Below are 10,353 nucleotides of genomic sequence, written 5' to 3'. Positions count from 1 at the left end.
AGGAGGAGGAGCTAGAAGAGGTATAATGTCAGAGCCATGATGATTGACAACTGAGTTGGAAGTAAAAATTTGACAGCTAACTTGATACAGTACAATTACTGATTCATTAGTATTTCAAGGGATTTTAAAGTCCTATAAATCATATAATTAGATTAGATTAGATTAGATTAAACTTTATTTATCCCCAAGGGGAAATTCTTTTTCCAGTTTGCTCTGTAGATTAAAAAGAGAAGTAAAAATAATATAAAAATAAAAAAGTAGATAAAAAAAAAAAAGGTGATCATACAGAAAAGTCCAGGAGTTTCTCTTTGTCCTTAATGGACAAATTATAGAGTTGCATGGCTTTAGGGACAAATGATTTCCCCAGTCTGTCAGTCCTGAATTTCAGTGCTCTCAGCCTCCAGCTGAACACACTCTTTTGTTGGATGATTGTGTTGTAGAGTGGGTGCGGTGCGCCTTATTGTCCAAGATGGTGAGCAGTTTGCTCAAAGATCTTCTATCTCAGTGGTTCTCTGGGTGCGCCAGAGATTTCAAGGGGTGCGCTTAATTTTGTTTGTGTTAAGGTTGTGGCCAAAATTGTGCTTCCAAACATTATAATTAGGCCATATCAAGACAAAACACTGCATGTTTTGGTCCCCATGTAAAGTCATTGAAGTATTGATTAATGTCTAAAGCAAGAATCATTGTAATTAATCACTTAAATCATTTTTTAGCACGTAAAACATGTAGAAGTTTGGGTTGGGGGTGCGCGGCTTGTCTTGGGCACAAGTAAGGGGGTGCTTCAAGAAAAAAAGGTTAAGAACCACTGTTCTATCTGACAATGAAGTGAAGTTCTCCAGCTCTTCTCCCACAACTGAGCCAGTTTTCCTCACCAGTCTGTCAAGCCGCGCAACATCTCTCTTCCTTATGCTTTCACCCCAGCAGACCACTGCATAAAAAAGTACACTCAAATAAATTACTAAAAGTAATTAAGTTATCAGAAAACCAAGATGTGAGTCAGACTGTAACTAATGGTACGGGGAGCAGTTGCACAGTGTTAGCATTCTGGTGAAGTCTAAGACAGTGGTTTTCAAAGTGGGGACCGGGAACCCTTGGGGGACCGCAAGAGGGTACTAGGGGGGCCGCAGCTGGTTGGAAGGAAAAGTACAGCAAAACGAAAAATATTGAATAAATTAAATAACTTCAGTAAAGCAAAATACACCAACAAATAAGCTAAATGATATTCACATTTTGAGTATAGCTTCTATTCGACTCATTGACACACTACTACATTTACTTGTGAAAGGGGGTGCATAGAAAAAAAATATTGTGGCACGGCCCATGTTAGGGGGGCCTTGGCTGAAATGTACTGGTGTATGGGGGGCCTTGTCAGGGTAAAGTTTGGGAACCCCTGGTCTAAGATATAGCATGATGTGGGTGTATGTTTGGGTGTGTGTTGATGTATCTGTCCATTTGTCCTTCCTTTGCTTTCTTCAGATTTCAGAAGTGCTTGTCAGTGCCCTCAACCAAAACTTGGTGGAGTTTGAGCTGAGGCCGGCATTTCGCATCATTGTTTACATCACACAGTTAACCTCAGGTTAGTAGCCCTTCATTTCGGAACTCCTTCAATTCTTACCACATTACTTTGCCATATTGACTCTGAAGAAGATGACACGTAAGTATGGGAATTAACCCAATAAATTAAATTTCCACATTTGTAGATTCTTTGTCTTCTTTGTATTCTCGGGGGCTTTTGCCAGTTCAACTAATTCAGCCCCTAGCCATCAATTCATTTACAGAGAGAACCTCAGCAGGAGTTCTATAAGTAATGTTACTTGTATCACTTAGTCGACCATGGTGAAGTTATCATTATCATCTCTATACACGTCACAGGAAAACTGTATGGGAAGCATAATAATCAGGCCTCTAAAGTAGCACCCGCAAACTGGCCAAATGCTGGTGAAAATTCAGTTTGTCCGGGAGAAAAAGGAAAAGTACCAGCCACTTTGACTCATTAGTGAGTGTGTGTTTGGCTAGTAAGATTAACCCTTTAGCTCCCATAACGGCCGTGAACGTCCGGCTGGATCTGTACCATAACGGCCGCGGCCGGCCGGAATATTTTCATATGAATTTTCATATATTTTCATATTTTCATGCAGTTTTTCCAGCTTTCAAACACTTTAGCTCAATATTATAGACCCTCCTCGATATACTTTCAGTATAAAAACTATATGTTTATATTATTTTATTTTTCAGTATTTTAGATTTTATTACGAGATGCGCCGCTTTATGCGATTTGGCAATCTGCCTTCAATTCAAATGACGGCCGTCCGAGATTGGATGGCTACAAACACAACCATTCTGTTTCTACAACCAATATACACTAAATATGAAAACTTCCAACCCTCTTCGATCTATTTTCATGGTCAACAGCACATGTTTATGACTATTTTAGGCTATTTTAGATCATGTTGTTTTATTAGGCTTATGAGATGGTGTTCAACTGTGATGAGTTCTGCCATGGTCCTAAATAGCAAACACAACTGTCCAGCCGATGTCTACACGCTACATATTAAAAATGTAAACCGTCTTCGGTGTGTTTTCAGAGTCAAACCATATGTTGGTATCCAACTATCTTAGTTTCCTGGAACAACGATGCGACAGCTCTGCGTAACAGCGCATCTGGAAGCGCAGCATGATAGGCTATTCATTTTGCGTGTCAGCTTTGGCAAAGCAGTCAAGGACTGTTACTACTGTGTCCTTCACAAAAATGTGCGTGAAGACGTTGAGTTGAATGCTAACTTCCAATAATCGCCTACCAACGTGGTGTTTGTAGCACTTCAATTCCGTATTACTCGGTGATGCCTGGCGCGTCTTACCTGTGCCAAATTGGGAGGGGAAACTTCCTTACAGCTCCATTCATGTCCTGGCTGCTATCGCTGACACTTCTACGGTTATCCTTACACGTCTTTGGCATGGTTTAGTTCAAACATTATAAGCTAGTGTAGTCCATTACAGTTACACCGCTTGAAACCGCTTGAAAACAGGACTTTCGGGTGAACGACATTTGTTGTCGTCACATGATCATTGTTCAACTTTGACCCTGGATGGATGGATGGATAGACGAAGGATAGATAGATAGATGGATAGAGAGATAGATAGATAGATAGATAGATAGATAGGCCTAAATATATAGATATATAGATAGATAGGCCTAGATAATATCGGATTTGATCACATTTTAATCATTTAATCCACATCAAAGGCACTCTATGGGAATACTGAACAATTAATTATCCATAAATGATATACCATTTGAAAGTGTGTTTTCTCTACTTTAATATGAAAGTAACTTGTAATTGACACTTTTCATGTCTTTTCAAGTTATTTGACATTATTTAAAATATGACCAAAATGCAGCTTTTTTCTTAGAATTCTTGGTAGAATTCCGGCCTATTCAAAAAAAGTTCTGGTAGCTAAAGGGTTAACATCTACAATCCATTTTGGCTGGCGATGAAAAAAGTTCATTTAAAACCCTGATAACAATGTATGGTAAATGATTACAACAATATGCGCCCATATGCCACTTCCAAGCGTGTCGTTTAAGGTGGAAAATAAATCAACAAGTCATCCACTAGTGTGGAAGAAACTGAGCTTATATGTAATTATTTTCTATACTGTGCTCGCAGAAACTTCTGGAAGGACTCATTTGCTATTCAGATTGTTTGACCTTGAGATAATAGTGTAACATTTGCTCGATCTAGCAAGTAGCGAGGTTTGTGTGTGTGCGTGTGTGTAAGAGGTTGTCTGTGTGTGTGTGTGTATGTGCGTGTCTGTGTGTGTGTGTGTGTGTGTGTGTGTGTGTGTGTGTGTGTGTGTGTGTGTGTGTGTGTGTGTGTGTGTGTGTGTGTGTGTGTGTGCGTGCGTGCGTGCGTGCGTGCGTGCGTGCGTGCGTGCGTGCGTGCGTGCGTGCGTGCGTGCGTGTGTGTGTGTGAGAGAGAGTATAGAATCGTTTGTCTGCTCAGGGTAACTAGACTGCCTGTGCAGTCGCCTTCAACTGCTTAAGGTATATCCCCGAAACGCGACGCTTCCAGTCCCCCATCATTCCTACCACTCCCGTCCACCATTTCGTAAACGTATATGATGCATACAGACGTGACATGACGTGCATAGGCTTAAAACCAAACGACTATTGTGAAAATTAAGCAAAAAATGGGGCAAATGGTAATACTGTTTTAATGGTTCAGTGGATATACCACATTAGGTACAGTGTAATAACCAGTTTAACAATATTTAATACAATGTAATACCAGTGTAACATTGCCATTTTTTTTTACTTACATCATGTGTTTATGCCTAAGTGGTATTACATGGTATTGCATATTGTTACACTGGTATTACACTATATTACATGGTATTGCATACTGTTACACTCGTTATTACACAGTACCTTATATTGCATATTGTTACACTGGTATTACACTAGTATTACATGGTATTAAATATTGTTACATTGGTTATTACACTGTACCTAATATGGTAGATTCACTGAAATGGTGAACCCTTAAAATAAGGTGTTACCGGGCAAATCAATCCACCCAGTCAGAAGTTATGGGCCAAATGAAAGTTCCGCCATTTTGAAATTGTTGTCTTCCAAACTCGAATCAGTTCATGAACCTACCCTAGAGCATTCACACACAAAATCTGGGACAAATCCATACACCCAGTCAGTAGTTATGGGCCAAACAATAATTCGGACATCTTGAATTCAGCCATCTTGAAAGTGTTGACCTCCAAACTCGAATCAGTTCATGAACCTACCCTAGAGCATTCACACACCAAATCTGGGACAAATCCATCCACCCGGTCAGAAGTTATGGACCAAACAAAAATTCGGCCATCTTGAATTCAGCCATCTTGAAAGTGTTGACCTCCCAACTCGACGCAGTTCATGAACCTACCCTAGAGCATTCACACACCAAATCTGGGACAAATCCATCCACCCGGTCAGAAGTTATGGACCAAACAAAAATTCGGCCATCTTGAATTCAGCCATCTTGAAAGTGTTGACCTCCAAACTCGAATCAGTTCATGAACCTGCCCTAGAGCATTCACCCAAAAAATCTGGGACAAATCCAAACATCCGTTCAAAAGTTATCGCGTTAACACGAAAGACCTTACGCGGTGGCGGACGCGGCGGCGGCGCACACAAACCCATTACATCCCCGACGCTCCGCGTTTCGGGGATATAATTAGGCTTCTTTTAGTCTTTCAGGTGCAAGCTCCCCTCAGCTTCCTAAACATCACACACACACACACACACACACACACACACACACACACACACACACACACACACACACACACACACACACACACAGAGAGACACACACACAGACAACCTTTTATAATGTTTGTTTATGAAGAAAAACAATGCAAATGGAAAATTAGCTGCATCCGACTACAAACAATTTTGCAGAGAGGGAAAGTGAAAGTCAATCTCGAAGAATACATTATTTTATTTTTTTTAAAGGGTGTGTGCGTGTGTGTCTGTGTACATGCGTGCATGTGTGCGCCTGCGTGCGTGCGTGTGTGTGTTTGCTTAGATCCCCCCAACCCCTCCACCCCCTGTCTGTCTGTCTCTCGCCTTGTTTTGTTTGTACTTTTGTGTTTAGAGAGATTAGTCTGAGTCTGAGAAGTAGTAAGAAACCGTTGCTTTTCAGCACTCTGCATTTAAATTGAGCGCTTGCAAGAAAGAACCCCTCGTATGATGGCGTAAGACTTGTATAGTCTTACCAAAGAAGTGTGTATGTGTGTGTTTGTGTGCGTGCGTGCGTATGTTGTTTTGAGAGAGTGAATCCTTTTACAGGGATTTTACTGCTACATTTTCTTCCTTTTGTGGGCCAATGGTAATACTATCAATGGGCCAGTCTGGCAAGGCTAAAGATCACATACCCTCTCTCTTGTGTCATGTTATACTACTGCTGAATAACTTTCTGTACTTCAAAGGCAAGAACTGAATATGTAAGAATATTCGAGATCTTCTATTCAGTCTAATCAGCCAGGAGAGTCTGGGTGTGACGATTCATCCGTTCAAACCTGTACAGAGACATCAAAATCCTTCTCCTCGTCCCTGTTGTGTTGGTCTTTGAGCCCACACCCTGGAACTGACAATTCAGAGTGTGCATGCGTGTGTGTGTTTATGATCACAGCTCTGGCAGCTGGAAAATTGCAAGCTCATTTAAAGGAGTCGAAATAAGCATCTATTTTGAAATAGCAATTTCACGCTAGCAGAGGCCCCTAAACTGTCTGATATTAACGCAACGTGCCACCAACTGCGCTATCATCAGTCCAACATTTTGCATATTGCTAACAAACATTCGCAGTAAAACTTTTATTTCCTTTCTCAATTTTTATTTTTAAATAACTGTCATGGTGGCATGTTACATATTAGAATATCCTGTTATTTCCCACTTTCAAGTTTTCTTCTATCCATAAATATATTATGGTGGCATGCAGAGGGGTGGATACTCTGTGACAACTTAGCCCAAATGTCACAGGCTCGTCTGAATAAATCCTTTATTAAACTTTAAACACTTCTTCGCAAAGGATATGAGGATAAAGTAGTACCCTAGAAAAACCCAGATACTATCAGGCTATTCAAAGTCGTGGCAGAGGGCACCTATACCAAACTCTTTCATTGAGCCCTAGTTATATGATTCTTATGTAGAAAAGAGAGATATCCTCCACGCTCCTGCACAATCTGGTGCGTCACGGTAAAGAATTAGTAATTGCAAGGAAAGAAGGGAGTCACTGGAGCACCTTCAGATGTGGAAGATGAACTGTTTTACTGGGCAAGTGCCAAGAACTTGCCCAATGACACTTGAATGAATGAAGGAAGGTGAAGGACAGCACTCTTCAGATTTTTTCTTCTATTACACGCTGAAGAAGGGCTCTGCCTGAAACGTTCGTGGGCGAATAAACAAAGAAACAAATCTGAAGAGTGCTGTCCTTCGCTTCCTTCATTCATTCATGTTTTATGTGGGATTCAGCACCCAGTTAAGAACTGTTACACTCAACACTTTGGATTTTCTTTTGCCTTAAGACATGTAAAAGTTTTTATCTTTTACCTGACATGTTTTGACAGTATAACTTCCGACTCCGAAACATGTCTTGTAAAAGATAAAAACTTTTACATGCCTTAAGGTGAAAGAAAATCTAAAGTGTTGAGTTAAACAGTTAGACATAATGAACGTAATGCATGAGAACTGTTACTATTTAGGTGATAGTGTGAGCGCGTGTTCTCCACTTTTGAAGTCCAATGACACTTGACTAATAAAACAGTGAAGATGCGCCGGTGACTCCCTTCTTTGCCTGATACGATTCTAAGTTAGTGGTGTGCTTGAAGACTCAAAACAGCCAGAGAGATGGTGCACGGTCAAGAACTTTGTGTTATTCCCTGAAAGTTCTTTATTTAGGATTATTTGTGGAATGGTGGGTGATGATAGCTTCTCTCTCTCTCTCTCTCTCTCTCTCTCTCTCTCTCTCTCTCTCTCTCTTTCTCTCTCTCTCTCTCTCTCTCTCTCTCTCTCTCTCTCTCTCTCTCTCTCTCTCTCTCTCTCTTTCTCTCTCTCTTTCTCTCTCTCTCTCTCTCTCTTTCTCTTTCTCTCTCTCTCTCTCTCTCTCTCTCTCTCTCTCTCTCTCTCTCTCTCCCTCTCCACAGCTCCACTTGTAGACTCCCTCCCCAGACACAGTAGTTCCGCCATGTTGATGCTCCTCTCTGTGGTCTTTCTGGGTTTAGCCGTCTTCCTCATCTACAAATTCAAAAGGTAACGGACACACATACATATCTATAGTAGGCCTACTTGCTATTGGATGCCTGCACAAGTCAACAGAAAAATAAAAAAACAGATATGTTGTCCATTCAACCATGACTTCACCAGTAAGGAACTCTGTTTATTAATACACGTGCTCTGCCATCAAGAACAATTCCATGAGTCACCATATTATGTGTAAACACTTCTCCATCTCCACTTATCCATATAAGCCACCGAGGAGATATTCAGGGTCTGTAATGAAGGTCTCTGTATTGTGTGTGTGTGTGTGTGTGTGTGTGTGTGTGTGTGTGTGTGTGTGTGTGTGTGTGTGTGTGTGTGTGTGTGTGTGTGTGTGTGTGTGTGTGTGTGTGTGTGTGTGTGCGTGTGCGTGTGCGTGTGTGTGTGTGCCCCTGTCATTGGTGACTACTGTCTTATTCTTGTTATTTCTCTTTATGGGCAGAAAAATACCCTGGATCAACATGGATGCAGAGGTGAACCATGAGAAAGAGCAGGAGATGATCAACACGGTGAATGACACAGCGCCTCCCAAGGTCACACTCAGCGACCTTCCCACGCAGAAGGAGATGATGGAGAAAGAGCTGGAGTGCAGAATAAAACGTATGTATGACTAAAGTTGATTTTGTTGCTGATATCAAAGTTTTATGAAGGAATGACTGAACTGATGAATGGATGAATGAATGAATGAAAACCATCATTGCCCCAAAGGGAATTTGTCTTGCGTTTTGGGAGCCATACAATAAAGACTTATGGACAATTACAACAGATACATGATGTTTTTTTTCTTAATTTCACACCTCATATGTTTTCAGGGAGCATGGTGAACAGCTGTGAGAGCACAAGGGAAATTCCAAACTGCACGAGTGTGTAAGTAAGAAAACATCAGTAGAAGGCCCAGAGAGGAGAAGAAGAAAAGGAACATGGAGGGTGGAGATGCCATTTGGGAGCACCCCTTTTGGTTTCATTTTTGTAACGCCTAACCCATAAAATGCTTACCATCCCTAAAGAAAAAGAAAGAGGGAAAGGGACATCATTGTTAATACTTTTCTAAGGGGGTAATTTCTACAGATCTGCATGGATGTCTCATTTGTGAAGATGTACGTACAGTATGTGTCTGACTGAAAGAACAGAAACAATATTTATAAGAGTAAAATAACAATGGTCATAACACTAATATGAACCTACGTTGGGGTTGGATCAGAGACAATAAGTGCAATGAGAGGGTTTTATAACTGATTTGGTGTTGTGTACAGGTGGCCATTTCTCTCATGGTGTGTTGCGGCTCACAGGGTGTGCTTCTCCAGTCTAATGTTAGCCTGGGTAATCCCATGCTGCTTTGCACAATTGTTCCGATCTGAAAGACAGCATGGAATCTGTACTTCAGCGAGGGTTTCCGATCTTGGGCTCCGATCAGAGAGCACGAGGGGTGGAAAAGTGTGATGACTACAGTTTGTTTGAATAGATACAAATTTCACAATTGGCTGCGGGCTACGGATATGCCAAATTACACATTTTTAACGCCCAATGCACAGCCTTGGGCAATCGTTAACCACTCTTTTCCTACGAGAAATTGCATAGGTAGTCTCCAGACCATCTCACATGTGAGATCGTCTGGTGCTAACCAGGCAATTCTGATGTAGTGTTTCTTCCCAATATGATACGTTATTGCTCAGATGAAAACTGCAGTTATTGCACTTGTGTGGATGTATACCCTCAGCGAGTGAATATGTCTCATCTCAAAGCGTTACATGATTGTTTTTGTCAGGGTATTTGATGAGTCGTGACATCCACTATGGGCGAAGCACTTAAATCATTCACCTTCTGAATCCATCTTGTCAAAATGCCTCGTGTAAATATTTACCTCTCAAAAACAAAACATCATACATAATAAAGAGATACCAGCTGAGAGGAGTATGGGTGTTGGGGTAACGACTCATTACCATAATAATTACAAGTAAGGTCATGTAAAGAAGAGTTATGGCCAAAGGAGTTATGCTAATATTTTGGACTGGCAGGGCTGGACTGGGACCTAAAAAAGGAGCGGACATTTAGGGCTAAGACTCGTCCCTTACACATGGCTGTTACACAGGCTGATTTCTTGTTATATCCTGATTGGCCCAGTCTGATGTCTCTATTGAAAATGGCCCAATGAGCAAGCTGCACCCCTCTAAATTGTTGGAGGAGGAAAACATCAACATCGACCCCTGAGGACTGTTGTTGTCCCACCGGGAAAATGCCCTGTATGCCAGAGAGCCAGTCCAGGGTGCATTTCTCGAAACCAAAGTTGATTACTACATTAGCTACTTTGTTGTTTTCAATGCATTTTCCCATTGGCAACTACCGAAGTTGCTAACAGGCTAACAACTTCCTCGTTGAGAAATGCACCTCTGCCCTGTGGACAGGAGAACAAAAGGTCTAGGGAGTGAGTGTCAAAGGATGTGCAATCAGTGACATCATTACTTGCGTTATGGTTGGATGGCCCAATAGCGGACTATTGTTTGGCCACTTTATTTGTCTTGTTTGTTGTACCCTATTGAGA

General features: G+C 41.3%; 1 protein-coding gene across 1 annotated transcript in view; it reads left to right on the top strand.

Annotated features, from left to right (window-relative positions):
* Positions 1-8,685, top strand: part of LOC134456950 (VPS10 domain-containing receptor SorCS3-like) — a 243,702-nt gene extending 235,017 nt beyond the window's left edge. The window contains exons 23-27 of the mRNA XM_063208628.1: positions 1-20; positions 1,477-1,576; positions 7,703-7,808; positions 8,257-8,414; positions 8,627-8,685. The exon at positions 1-20 is cut by the window's left edge and continues 112 nt beyond it. Coding sequence (XP_063064698.1) covers positions 1-20; positions 1,477-1,576; positions 7,703-7,808; positions 8,257-8,414; positions 8,627-8,685 — 443 coding nt within the window. The remainder of the gene's footprint in view (positions 21-1,476; positions 1,577-7,702; positions 7,809-8,256; positions 8,415-8,626) is intronic.
* The last annotated feature ends 1,668 nt before the right edge of the window (positions 8,686-10,353 follow it).

Source organism: Engraulis encrasicolus, chromosome 1 (assembly GCF_034702125.1).
Source record: "Engraulis encrasicolus isolate BLACKSEA-1 chromosome 1, IST_EnEncr_1.0, whole genome shotgun sequence".
Classification (NCBI taxonomy): Eukaryota; Metazoa; Chordata; class Actinopteri; order Clupeiformes; family Engraulidae; genus Engraulis; species Engraulis encrasicolus.
The sequence above is the reverse complement of the archived record's forward strand: the minus strand, read 5'-3'. Positions and strand labels throughout refer to the sequence as shown.